Genomic DNA, 13,003 nt, shown 5'->3' on the forward strand with positions numbered 1-13,003 from the left:
CCACGTGTTTCCTCTGCCTCTTAGGCTTGGAGTCAACTTCAGCTACTTGGGAATGTGCTTTGTGCAGTTGCACACAACGACTAGACTAGTAATAGATTTGTCATAATTAAGTAACATTTACTTCTGAGTGACATAATTATTTTTATAATACTTAGAATGCATTGCAAAGTGTTTTTTGTAGCGTGTGTATGGTGACAGTCTTTCAGTAGGCGTCCTTTCTTATGTAGGTGGTTATGTCTCTCACCAACATATTCTCTGGTAGTTTGTGTCGTGTTTCTTTCAGTGCCAGTAATACATTATCAGCGGTAAAGCGAATACTACGAGTCTCCTCGCACTTGCAATGTGGTGCACTGCTTTACATGTGGCAAAGGTTTTTTGTTGCACGTCTTTATAAAGTATATCAAGTATATAGTATATTATAGCATCAAGATTATTTATGATCATAACAAAGCAATTACAAAGAGTGGCGTGACCTTGATTTTTGTATCATCATATACATACCTGTACAATCCTGTTATAGCAGTCCTCTTCTTGTGATCATGTGTGCCCTAGCACACACTTTTGTGACTTTTGTCCCCATCATCTATCTTGTTAACTGCTGTCGGGGCCAGCTTTTATCACAACTGCTCCTTGTGAATAGTACTTTCCCAGTGCTTTTCAGCTGATATCAGGGTCAACTTAATACAACTGTGTGCTTGTTGTCTAAACTGCTTCCATTAAATAATGAGATACAGTGACCTCTGAACTCTTGTACAAGGTTATCCCACAAAGTGTTGGCTCCATGCTTGTTAATAACAACCCCCACAACCCTCAGAGAGGCCGCCCTGCCAGGACCTGTCATACTGGCACAGGAAACAAGTGGGCGGTGTAGGTTAAGCCTCTTACAGCACACACTGTTAATGAGCTGCTTTTAGCTAACAGCACACTCTGAAGGGGAACCACCACAGTCATTTTTACGCTATCTGTCTTTAGCTCTCTCTTGCACAAACATGCTGACGACTACCTACACACAGTATGTGAATTTCATGACCTTTTTTGTGTCATTCTCTGGCCTGCTGGGTGCATGTCGACTCTTGTGTAAGGCACAATCATGTGGTTGACTGGGTAAAGGACCATGGTTTCTTGGAATTGGGTCACATCAAAGTTAGTCAGAATCTAACAGTGTGACCTCAGTGAAGGAGAGTTCGGCTACTGTGTTACCACTCCCCTTACCAATGCTATCGTTGTGTGTATTTAGGAAGATAGTGGCAGCTTGCCAATAGTCCTCCTTGCCAGGTTGTCTGTTACTCTGTGGATTTAGCTCACATGCTATCCTACAGTCGTGATACAAGGACTGACACTTAGGGTTTAAAATGTTACGCTGTTAATTCATGGCAGATTATTTTTTAAAGTGCTTTGCTTTGAATTGTATTGCCATGCATACATTTAAATGTCCAATATGCTTACAATGAAATACCTTTTTCCAACCATTAGAGTGGTGATAGACGTTACATTACAATGAAACCACTATCTTTTTTATTTCAGGTCTTCTCCAATATGGTAGGAACTGGTCTGCCATTGCCAAGATGGTGGGATCAAAAACGGTGTCGCAGTGTAAGAACTTCTATTTCAACTACAAGAAAAGGCAAAAACTGGATGAAATTTTGCAGCAACATAAAATGAAATCGGTAAGCACAAGAAAAGTGTGACATTTTCTCGGCGATCACAAGTAACTTTATTACTTTGTGTGTGTCACTAAATGTTGATATTTTTGTTTCTTTTTAATGTAATTAACCTAGGAGAAGGAACGAAAGGCTCGACGCAGGGGCAAAGCACTTCAAAATGAAGGAGCCACTGCCCAGTTCACAGCAGAGGAGGAGGAGATTGAGGGCTCAGGGGCAAGTGGCAATGAAGAAGAGGCACCTGAAGATGGTGAAGGTACAGTGCAATCTACACGGCTCACTAACCTCAAATAATAATGCTATATTGTCTTATATATATATATAATTATTTTATGGCCATTTACTGAATCTTTATTCAAAGCTTCCTATCCAGGCGCTTGCAAACCTTGCCTCATTTTTCCACTCTGCTTTTTTTTGTGCTCTCTATTTGTCTGCCGAAGCAGATGCTTCTTTTGTTAACTCCATTCCATAATCTTCTTTTGGTTCTGTGATGATTTCTTTTTGCAGTTTTTGTTCCCCTTTGCAGTAGCACTTTTTCTTTCAGCTTTACAGATTCCATGTCTTGTGTGTGCTTTGTACGTCAACATCTACAGCGACAAGTGTGGATGGGATTTCATAGCAATCTTAATAAATAGGGCTAGGCGATATGGACCAAAACATATCACAATATATTTATGTTGATTATCGATATATTTTTCTTTTTTGCTCTTCACTCCCACTATGCAGCCTCTCCTCCTCCGTATCTCCGCAGGAATCTCTGATCGCTCAGCGTAGGTGCTCCAGAGTGTAAACAATGGAGCAAGCGGCAAGCTGCAAACGTAAAAACATCCATAGCCGTATATATGCTTAAGGGGTTGATATAGTACAAAAAACAATACGCAAGTAAAAAATAAAGCACTATTAAAGACTAACAACGCAGCAGAAAATACAGAGATGCCGTAACTAGTTTGCACTCGCCATCTTGAAACATGAGACCTCCACAATCAAATCCAGTCTATATTGATATGAACAATATGCTTGTTTTTGATATTGTGTTTTAAATTAATATCCATACTTTAACAATACCGCACAGCCCTAAATGTTAATTACAGTCATTTAGTGCTATACTACCTGTTATTTTATTTTATTTTATTTTTTAAGTATGTGTCTGTTTGAGGTGTGCTGCTCGGAGGACATCAGAACATGTCATTAATTGGAATGGAGGCCACTATTTGAAGAAATTCAATATGACTCCCTCTGACCAGTGTCTTGCTTTGCATTTTGATAGGTGGTGCCAACAACAGCTCAGACACAGAGAGCTTACCATCACCACATTCAGCTGACGACACAAAGGCCAAGGAAGAGGGATCGAAGTCGAAGACCAGCTCCAATGCAGGGGATAAAGAGACCTCTGGATCAGACACAGGGCAGCCTGGGGATGTGAAGCCTCCTGTAAAAGAAGATGCAGAGGTGTCCATCAAGCAGGAGATAAAAACTGAAACAGGAGAGCCAGACAAGGGGCAGAACAAACCATCACCAAGCACTGATGCCACAGACAAAAAACCTTCTTCAGCAGAGACTGAGGATGTCAAAAATTGTCCAAAGAGCTCCAAGAAGGACCATGGGACCAAAGCATGCTCCCATGGTGACAGTGACTCCAGTGCCACTTGCAGTGCTGATGAAGTGGAAGAGACAGACAACACAGAAAAGAACAGGTGAAAACACTTGGTTTTTAGAATGCTTTCAGCGTATTTGTGATTTTCCATCTATTGCACTAAATTCTCCTCATTCGACTTTTTAATAACCTTTAATATTTTCATAGAATGACTTCCCCCCGTCCAAGCTTATTGAACTACGCCCATGATGGAGTGATAGCATCCCCTTTGCAGAAGCCCATGGACCTTAAACAACTCAAACAGCGTGCTGCGGCCATACCGCCTATTGTGAGTCCAAAGTTAAATCCCTTGCCTGTTTTTGTGCTTGATATCTATTTCAAAATTGTCTTGTCACATGATATCAAACAGGTAAGCTTTTCTAGTCAGTAAACCCTACAGAAAATAGAAAATGCACTGTGCTTTAAAAGTCTACTCTTAAGTGTAACAATTAATAAACCACTATGGTTATCAGAACATTTAAAATATTTAAAGGAGGCATATAATAAATATTTTGCGAAAGTGCCTTCATTACATAACCCACTTTATTCTCTCTCATCCTCTGTGTAGGTACCAGAAGCATCAGTCCAAGGCAGTCAGCGGAGTGGGGGTGCCAAGGCTGTGCTGCCCCCCCACGCTCTGGCACTGTATCAGCAGCAGATCACCATGGCTCATGGGGAGTCGTCTCAGGAGGTCAGACAGCAGCAGCAGCAACTTTCAGGCCAGCCAGGCATGCAGCAGCCTTACACTCAACAAACAGAAAGAGAGAGGGAGGCTCCTCATAGCAGCAGCCCTCGCATCCGCCCACGCAGCCCCTCCATCGGTGACAAGGATGGTACGCACCACTCTTTTATTGCCTACTGGATAATTCATGTTTTCCTTTTATGTTGCTGAGCCGTGTGTAGTGTTTTGCCGAACACAATGAAAATGAATGAATTTCTTTGTAAGACAGGACTAATTTGCAAGAGATGTCAGTATTAGCAGGCATGAATCTAATAGGCTTATTAAGCAGTTTTTAATAGTGTTTGAACTAATTTTCCAGAGTTTGCTTCCGACCTTGAGGCTGTGTTTAGTGTACAATGTGTGTTTCTGGGACACTGGTGGCGAGAGGACTGATAAATGATATGGTATCCCCACTGACCCAGAAGAGAATATAGGCTGATACAATACATTAGATCACTGTGATGTTGTTGGATGTGAGTAACGTAAAGCAGTCATGTCGTTTAAAGCCCAATAATAAGAGCTCCAATACACCAACTTCGCTATATGTTAAGAAAAGAGAGTGTTAAAATATCTTTACAGAAAACAACAATGCATGATTGATGTCTAACTTGTGGTCTGGATCGCTTATGTGTTGTGTTGCCTTTGCAGACAAGTTGCAGGCTTTCTCCTCACATGGTGAGGTCAAGAGACCCACATTGGGTCCGGACGACATGAGGTCCTCCAACTTGGGTCGACCAGCTCTGTCCCCATTCCCCATGTCCCCACGAGACATGACCAAGATCAGTCATGACCAGCACCTGCTCCAGTTTAACTGTAAGGGCAATCCTTTTAAGTCCTCTTGGTTAGTGTTATAAGCCGTATACACGGTATTGTGTTGCATTGCAGTTGCCATGCCCTTAACTGTACTATGCTGCATGTCATAGTGATTTCCGGTCATCGGCACATAATTTCTTCTGCCTGTCAGCGTTTCAGCAATCGGGCCACCCAGGACTTCCTGGTATGCCACAGGATAGTGGCAGGCAAGCAGCCGTCAGACCCCTCATTATGCCAGAACCACCCCCTCTTATTTCTTCAACCAAGCCAGGCGGTTCCATTACACAGGTACAATTGAACACATTTGGTAGCATCAAAGTGTAGGACTGATTCAATTAGGATAAGTCGAAGTTCTGGAATTGTATGGCAGACTACACTATATCAATTAAATCAATGCTCCTCCAGGGGACTCCGGTACAGTTGCACAGCCCAGCTCATGGATTCGAACATGGGAAAATGCCTTCTGCTCAAATGAGCTTGTCTTGGATGGATCAGAGGAAAGTTGGTGAGGACATTTGGACACTCTAATTCAGTTTTGGTTTTGCTCTCTGGGCTATCTCCTCCTTAAATAAGGATTGTTTAAACCAGGGGCCAGCAACCCAGCATGCGAGTCTCCTTGTTGTGACTACTTTCGCTGAGCTTGGTGATTTTATTTAAAGGGGACCTATTATGCAAATTTTTCGGCCTTTTGTATTAAGTTGTGGACTCCTTTAAAGCCGCTACATACAATAACTCGCACAGAAAACTTTCTAGATCATCCAGAATCTGCAGCTGTATTTTCTTGGATTTCCAGTCTGTTTTAATTAATATATTACGGCTCCAGACTATTTTTCTTTATTTGAAGAGGAGACAAAATGGCCCTTGATGGTAACGTTTGTAGACCCTTAGTCTAAACAGATTGCAAGGTCTGACCACTTTTGGACCACAATAAATTTGAATTTCATGACTTCATGACTTTCTGGTGATTTTCCCAAATACTTTACAGGCGGTCCATTCCCTGTGGTGAAACAAGAACAGTTATCACCCCGCAGCTCTTCCTTACAAGCTGACAATCCATCTACCCAAGGCACGGCTCACGATGGTACTGGAAGAGGTATGTGGCAGACATTTATATTTCTATCTTTTTGAATGACCCAATTACTTTATTCTTTTTAATGCAACATACACAATAAATTACTGATGCTTGCAGCCAATGGGCATTGCTCTATTGTTTGTCTTAAAGGAGACCGATTATGCACATTTTCTGCCCTTTTGTATCGAATTATGGACTTCTACAGTGCAGCTACACACGATAATCCGCACGGAAAGCTTTCTAGATCTTCCAGAATCTGCACCTATTCCAGCTGTATTTCCTTGGATGTCCAAAACGGCCTGTTGATTGGTCACACTTTCAAGCGTTACGGACTACTTACGGGCTACTGTCAAACCCCACTTTCTAATTTTGTTGGATAGGAGAATGAAATCCTGGCACACCCTTATCAGGAAGTCCGGTTCTCTTTGACGTCAGAGGCAGCTGGTGTTAGAAAAAAAACAACTCTCTGAAACGAAGCGTTCAGAGCTATCCCAAACTTCTTCCAGGGCTCACTTCCAAATTAACAAACCTCATTATCTGAAACATGGGCTTTGTGTAGCACAACAATACAACATTCTAACAACATATATAGGTCAGAAAAGTGGAAAAAGCATATTAGGTCCCATTTTAAATAATTATTATTGAATGAAGGCAAATTATACTACTTTGGCTGATGTTCTGTATTTGCTTCTTGCCTTACTTTCTAGCTGTCCAGGGTGGTAGTATCACTAAGGGTATCCCAGGGACCAGAATGCATCCCGATTCCTCTGTCTCTTACCGAGGGGGTTCCATCACTCAGGTAAGAGTAGAAAATGGTTGTGCTGTCCTTCGAATAGTTCTCTATTCAGCATACAGTATACATACAACAAGCGTTACTATGACATGAACATATACTGTACGCATAGAACAATGAACAGGAGGATTTATTACAACAAACATGAATTGCCAAGAATTTATGTGAAATTATAATACTGTAAATACATACAAACACATGTACTAAATATAAATTCAACTGAACCATAGTATACAAATTTTCAACTAACATCCATCCATCCACTTTTCATGCCGCTTATCCTCGCCAGGGTCCCGAGGGTATGCTGGAGCCTATCCCAGCTGGGGAGGCGGGGAACACCCAGTACTGGTCGCCAGCCAATCGCGGAGCTTTATAAGAATATGGTTATAATAATACATAAATATTTAGATTATATTATATTTGCCCATATTAGTACCATTGTCCTGACGTTCCTTTCAAAGCATTGAAAACAGCATTAGCGTTAGTGTTAGTTGGTTGTGATTTCCATGGTGTGCGACAGTTTTGGGACTAGTGTCACAAAAGATTTTAACATTTTAAATCCAAATCCAAAAATTGTAATTTCCCCTTGGAAGTATCCCGCAGAGTGTAACACACTTTCCCAGCCTCTCTGCCACACCTTAATACACTCCTGGAAGGATTGTTTCCGGTTCCTTCCTTTGATGACTCCCTTGAGCTTGGGAAAGACGAAGAAAATCACACGGAGCCAGGTTGAGTGCGTAGGGAGGTTGCTCGAGCGCGGCAATGTTCTTCTCTGCCAAAAACTGTCAGATGCTTCAGGCATATTGAGCAGGCGTGTTGTTATGGTGAAGCAGCCATAAGCTGTCCTGCCACCGCTTCTCCGAGTGCACTGAACGAATCAAATGCTGCAGGATCTCTCTGTAGAGACACTGGCTGATTATTTGGCCCTGTGCCAAGAACTCACAGTGGATGATACCCCTCATATCATGAAATGTGGTCAACATTGGAAGTCCTGGAACTTTTCCAACAAACCACCTATGTACTCAGGATGGAGGACAGGAAAGTGTAGTGAAGAGGTTATGAGGCAGACCCAGTGCTGTGGCTACTGGATTTCCCAGTTGCTGTGACATAACCACAGCCCCGATGACCCCAGTCACCCTAGCAACAAGTACACAGTGTGCTCTGCCTGGTCCCATTAATTCTAACCTAGCCACTGTAATACAGTATGATAGCCAACTGGCTCATAAAAGCGAATGAGTATTGAAAGACGCTGCATTCTGTGCAGACAGATTAGAAAGGAAAGGTGAGCGGTGCATAATCTGTTCTCGTGCAGCAGATGGTTTGCTTTGCTTCATAGATGGATTTCTGTGTAAAGTATATGAGGAAGCTGATAAGTCCTGAACTCTGAATCCATAACTTGAGTGATGTAATTAAAAACCATGAAACCTGATCTCAAGCACAACCGTGTACCCATCCCTATGTGGATCTGTTTACTAAGCTCTGTAGAAATATGACCTTAATTTGGAATATTGGTAATGCAATGCATGTGACCAGAACTGAACAATGCCAAATCAGTCCTCTTAAGCCTCATGTTTTTCAAAAATGTTTTGGATACCAGTGTAAAAATCAACAGGGTTCAAAAAGAATGAACAAATTTTATGACGCATTGCTTTGGTTATCAAGCATCTTCATGTTTATTTTTGATGTACCTTCATGTGGATTTATGTTATTTATGCTTTGTCACTGTGGCTGCAGGGGACACCGGCTGACGTGCTGTATAAGGGAACCATAACCCGTTTAATCACAGAGGATAGTGCGAGCCGGACAGAGAGGGAGCGGGACGACACACTATCCAAAGGTCATGTGGTCTATGAGGGAATAAGTGGGCACATCCTCACATATGACCGTGAGTATGTCAGGTCACATTTCGTCATTTTGCACAAGCCCAGCAATGGCCGTGCAAATGATATGATTTATTGTTGTAAGTATGTAAAAAATAACATTGTGATTTATCTTTGGAATGTGCAGGTCCAGTTTCTCAAACATCTAAAGACGATGGTAGAGGCTCTGGTGAAATTCTTGGCCTAAAGCGTCCTTACGATGTCATGGAGGGAGGAATCTCCCGAGGTCTGCCTATGAGGGATTCCTTGTCTGCTTCCAACTGTGAAGGTAGCTGCCAGATATGATCTTGCTTTCCCCCCTCACAATTACTGTATTAATAAAAAATAACTTTGGCATTTCCCCCAACCTGTATCTCAGGTCTTATTGGTCGAGCGATGCCTCATGACCGGGACAGTCCACACCACACACCTTATAAAGATTCTCATCACATACGTGGCTCAATTTCACAAGGTAAAATATTAGTAAACATAGGAACTCAAACCACCAATTCGCTCTTATTTTACTATTTCAACATGTTCTCAAGAAAAGCCATCATGCAGGTGTATGAAGGTCCTTAGGTTCCAGACTAATTTTAGTTAATGCTTAATATTACTGTGCTCTCTTTTATGAATGAACAATAATGTGATATTTTGCCCAGACTACATATTCGCTCTTCAGATCATATGGTGTCATCTGGTGTCAGGTATACCGCGGCATCTGGACCCTCAGGACAGCTACCTGAGGAGAGAGGCCAAGCAGATGAAAAGAGAGAGCTCTCCGCCACGTGGAGGCAGTTCCCTGACGGACCCACTGAAGGGCAGAGAGGCCATGGTGCCCACAGTAAAGGAGGCTGGGCGCTCCATCCACCTCATTCCAAGAGAGGAACTCAGACAGACTGGCAAGGAGGGCATTATAACACCGGTACAAACATGCTTTCTTATTCTTATTGGTCTTTTTTCAAATACCTGTTTTAAATATTCCTGTTTTATTTCCTTCAGGGAACTCCCATGAAACAGGAGGCTGCTGGCTCAGGTAAACGACATGATGTCCGTTCCATCATCGCCAGTTCACCACGTTCCTTCCATAATACAACCCCTCACCTGGAGATGCGGGCTGAGAGGGGACGCTATGAAGAGGCACCCAAAGGACGTCCCAGTGCAGTCGTCAGCACCACTAGCCCAATATCCCGTTCTTCTCCCCTTACACTTGGGTCAGAACAGGGAAGCAAGGCCCATCATAGCCCTGTTGGCTACGATGACAAAGGCACTTTAAGGACCCCTTACCCTGGGCCGTCACATCGCGGCTCCCCTCTGTCCAGGGAGTCAAGTCAAAGGCAACATGATGGTTAGTTTGCAGTTTTTTAATCTTTCTTTTGCCTCTCTGGTTATATTTTCATTGATGTGTTTAGGAAGTATTACACAAAAACTACCTTGGGGAAAAAAGGGATTCAGAGTCAAAGTCGATCAAATACTTATTGTCCCCACTGTAAGTTAACACTTATGGAGGAGTTGAGCACAGGCCTGCAAAAGTATTTTTTGTTGAATAACAATTTTAAATGTTCAACACCAATTATAAAGTCTGTTTTTTTGTCTCCAGGATCCAGTAAGAAAGAACCTCAGGAGCGTAAAGCCACACCAACCCCGAGAGAGATGAGTGCGACCAAATCCCCTCTCCCGGGGGTTCCTGATCAACAGACCTATGAGCGTCTTTTGCAGGGCCTTGGAGCTGATGTGTATCGGCAAATTCCTTTAGCCTTTGATCCTACAGCTTTGTCCCGTGGCATCCCCATTGATCCAGGTACAGTCGCATAAACAGTTGAAATGTTTTATTTGTTATTAAACTTTGAGTGTGTTGGCAGAGGAGGGGCGGGGATTGCCCATCATCAAAGAGGATTAATTGCCATGTTACTTGTATACCAAAAAATATTTTGCATAATACAAAATTTTTGAAATTAGGATTTTTAGCCCTGTATGGTGAGCATTTTATGCATTTATGTTATGACGTCATTATTTATTTATTTATTTAAAGTGATTTGAAACCTTGATTCCTGATCCACAACATTGTTATACAGCCGTATCAGTTTCCTTTGTATTTAAATTTGGAAGTACAGGAAGTAAACCAATATATTGTAATTGAGGTAGGATTAAATAAGCTTTGCATCTTCCTACTCCTTTTTGGACATGTAGAACTGTGGAATGTACTATGTGATGTATTCCAATGCAACTTGTATGCATGTTCAAAGTAAATTAAACCCCTCCCATTTTCCTCTCCTCCATACAGCGTATTACTTGCCTCGCCATCTGGCCCCCAACCCGGCATACCCTCATCCCTATCCCTACCTCATCCGGGGCTTTCCAGACACAGCAGCCCTCGAGAACCGCCAGACATTGCTCAATGACTACATAACGTCTCAGCAAATGCACCAGTGGCCTGCAGCGGCTGCAATGGCTGCCCAGCGCTCAGACATGCTAAGGGGCCTTACTCCACGAGACCAACCCCTTCCTCTGCCTTACTCTGCAGCCCCTCGTGGTGAGACCACTATCATTATATCATATCATATCAGATATAGTTGTCTTGGATGCATGTTAAGCGTCATTAAAAGCCTTAATGTCATGCATTCTTGGTGTATCATCTGCTTGATCTTGCAGCTCTAGAGAAGTGTTCATAAGATACTGAATGTGTGCTACATGTGGTATTACAAACATTCTCCTCCAGAAATTTGACAGATTTAGCACGCATATTGAATCACAGGTTTAATTATCTTATTGTTCACCAAGTATTTTAAATAATAACGAATTTGTAGCTTGTTGTTACAAATGAATCCAGATAAAATCCAATATAATCTCATGGTTATTCACCGTTAGAATTTGTTTTACCCTCCTCCTCTTTTTTCCTTATAGGAATCATCGATCTATCTCAGGTGCCACACTTACCTGTCCTGGTCCCTCCCTCTGCAGGGACAACCAGCTCCCCAATGGATCGCATCACCTACATCCCAGGGGGAAGCAACACCTTCCCTGGCAGGCCTTACACCACTCCCCCAATCTCACCCGGTATGATGAGAGCTTTACCAATAAACACAAAATATAAAAATGTTGACATTACAATGTTGCTCTTTCTGCGCAGTTGGCTCCTCACATATGAGCAAGATGCAAGGCACTTCCTCCTCCTCAGAACGTGAACGTGAAAGAGAACGTGATCGAGACAGAGATCGGGAGAGAGACCGTGAGCGCGAACGGGATCGGGAGAGAGAACGAGAGAGAGACCGTGAAAGGGACCGTGACAGAGAACGCGACAGAGAAAAGAGTGGCGCAAATGTTGAGCATGCCCCCATTTGGCGACCAGGTATGGAGCCGATCTTAGGTTCACATCTGGAACTGACATACAGGTGAACCCAATGTGACTTACATTTTTGTGCCTTAGGTACAGAGCACAGCTTGGCAAGTAGTAGTAGTGTGAGACCTTCTTCCCAGCCATACAGCCACCAGCATTCCCCAGTGTCCCCTCGCACCCAGGAGAATGTGCAGCAGAGGCCAAGTGTCCTCCATAATACCGGAAGCAAGAGCCTTTCTGCCGAACACTCCGGCTCCTCTGTCTTACGGTAAATTGATGTTTAATTTTTCTCTACAGGAATGTAGTAAAGGTGGACAGAATTTTCACAAGCACTCTTTTTCTTTTTTTTTTGGTCTGATCAGAGCCATATCCTCAGGACCATCCCGTTACCAAGGTTACCATGGTCATCTGCAAAGGACTGGTTTGCCCCCTGAGGCCTATGCACCTGCCTTGGACTCTAGCATAGCCAAAGAGCGTGATGGAGGCAAAAACAGGGGCGGTCTACCCAAGCAAGTCCAAGACCAGCACGGGCTGTCTAGCAAGTCAGACCCCAAGCTTTCCAGCCCCAGCCAAGGAGGACTATACCCAGGTCCTTATTCCTCGGTTTCAGGCCGGCCACCACACCTGCTGCCTCCCCAGTCGGATAACCCCCCTGGCCGTGGAGAGAGTGGTACACCTAGTAGGGAAAAGACTCAAAACAAACCGATGTCCATTCAGGAACAAGAGCTCAGAGTACTCGGTAAGACCACCATGACTGCGGCCAACTTCATAAACGCGATTATTATGCGTCAAATTTCTTGTGAAACGGGGATGCCAGAGACGGGCTCGCTTGTTGCCAGCAGCACCACTGATGGTAAGATGCTGTGGATCCTAGGGTCCTGTTTTCACCCAGACCCTCCCCGTCCGTCTGTGGCCTCTTGCACGCTGTGGTGGTTGGCATTATCAAATCAGCCCAATTCATTTTTTTTTTTCCTTTAATTGCTGTAATTTCTGTTCAATTCTTTTGTTTAAATACTTAAAGACCACCAAGGGTGCCCTCTAGAAACAACAGACCACTCGCTTATGTGTATTCAACTGACTTGGCTAAGATGAAATGAGGAGTTTGAATAACAACTGA

The 13,003-nt window shown here is 43.2% G+C and overlaps 1 protein-coding gene across 5 annotated transcripts in view; it reads left to right on the forward strand.

Moving 5' to 3' along the window:
• The window catches only part of ncor2 (nuclear receptor corepressor 2), a 100,456-nt gene that overhangs the window by 78,750 nt on the left and 8,703 nt on the right, over positions 1–13,003 (forward strand). For 3 of the 5 annotated variants that reach the window (XM_058071588.2, XM_058071587.2, XM_058071591.2), the window contains 21 exons: positions 1,525–1,667; positions 1,779–1,917; positions 2,929–3,355; positions 3,463–3,583; positions 3,863–4,127; positions 4,664–4,828; positions 4,980–5,116; positions 5,234–5,333; positions 5,814–5,921; positions 6,608–6,699; positions 8,428–8,578; positions 8,701–8,841; positions 8,932–9,024; positions 9,257–9,474; positions 9,552–9,897; positions 10,150–10,350; positions 10,834–11,082; positions 11,454–11,606; positions 11,680–11,898; positions 11,977–12,154; positions 12,249–12,739. In XM_058071588.2, coding sequence (XP_057927571.2) covers positions 1,525–1,667; positions 1,779–1,917; positions 2,929–3,355; positions 3,463–3,583; positions 3,863–4,127; positions 4,664–4,828; positions 4,980–5,116; positions 5,234–5,333; positions 5,814–5,921; positions 6,608–6,699; positions 8,428–8,578; positions 8,701–8,841; positions 8,932–9,024; positions 9,257–9,474; positions 9,552–9,897; positions 10,150–10,350; positions 10,834–11,082; positions 11,454–11,606; positions 11,680–11,898; positions 11,977–12,154; positions 12,249–12,739 — 4,137 coding nt within the window. The remainder of the gene's footprint in view (positions 1–1,524; positions 1,668–1,778; positions 1,918–2,928; positions 3,356–3,462; positions 3,584–3,862; positions 4,128–4,663; positions 4,829–4,979; positions 5,117–5,233; positions 5,334–5,813; positions 5,922–6,607; positions 6,700–8,427; positions 8,579–8,700; positions 8,842–8,931; positions 9,025–9,256; positions 9,475–9,551; positions 9,898–10,149; positions 10,351–10,833; positions 11,083–11,453; positions 11,607–11,679; positions 11,899–11,976; positions 12,155–12,248; positions 12,740–13,003) is intronic. The other 2 variants (XM_058071592.2, XM_058071590.2) reach the window with 2 other exon arrangements.

This window comes from Doryrhamphus excisus, linkage group LG3, assembly GCF_037039965.1.
Source record: "Doryrhamphus excisus strain RoL-2023G ecotype Guam linkage group LG3, RoL_Dexc_Guam_v1.1, whole genome shotgun sequence".
In the NCBI taxonomy this organism is placed as follows: Eukaryota; Metazoa; Chordata; class Actinopteri; order Syngnathiformes; family Syngnathidae; genus Doryrhamphus; species Doryrhamphus excisus.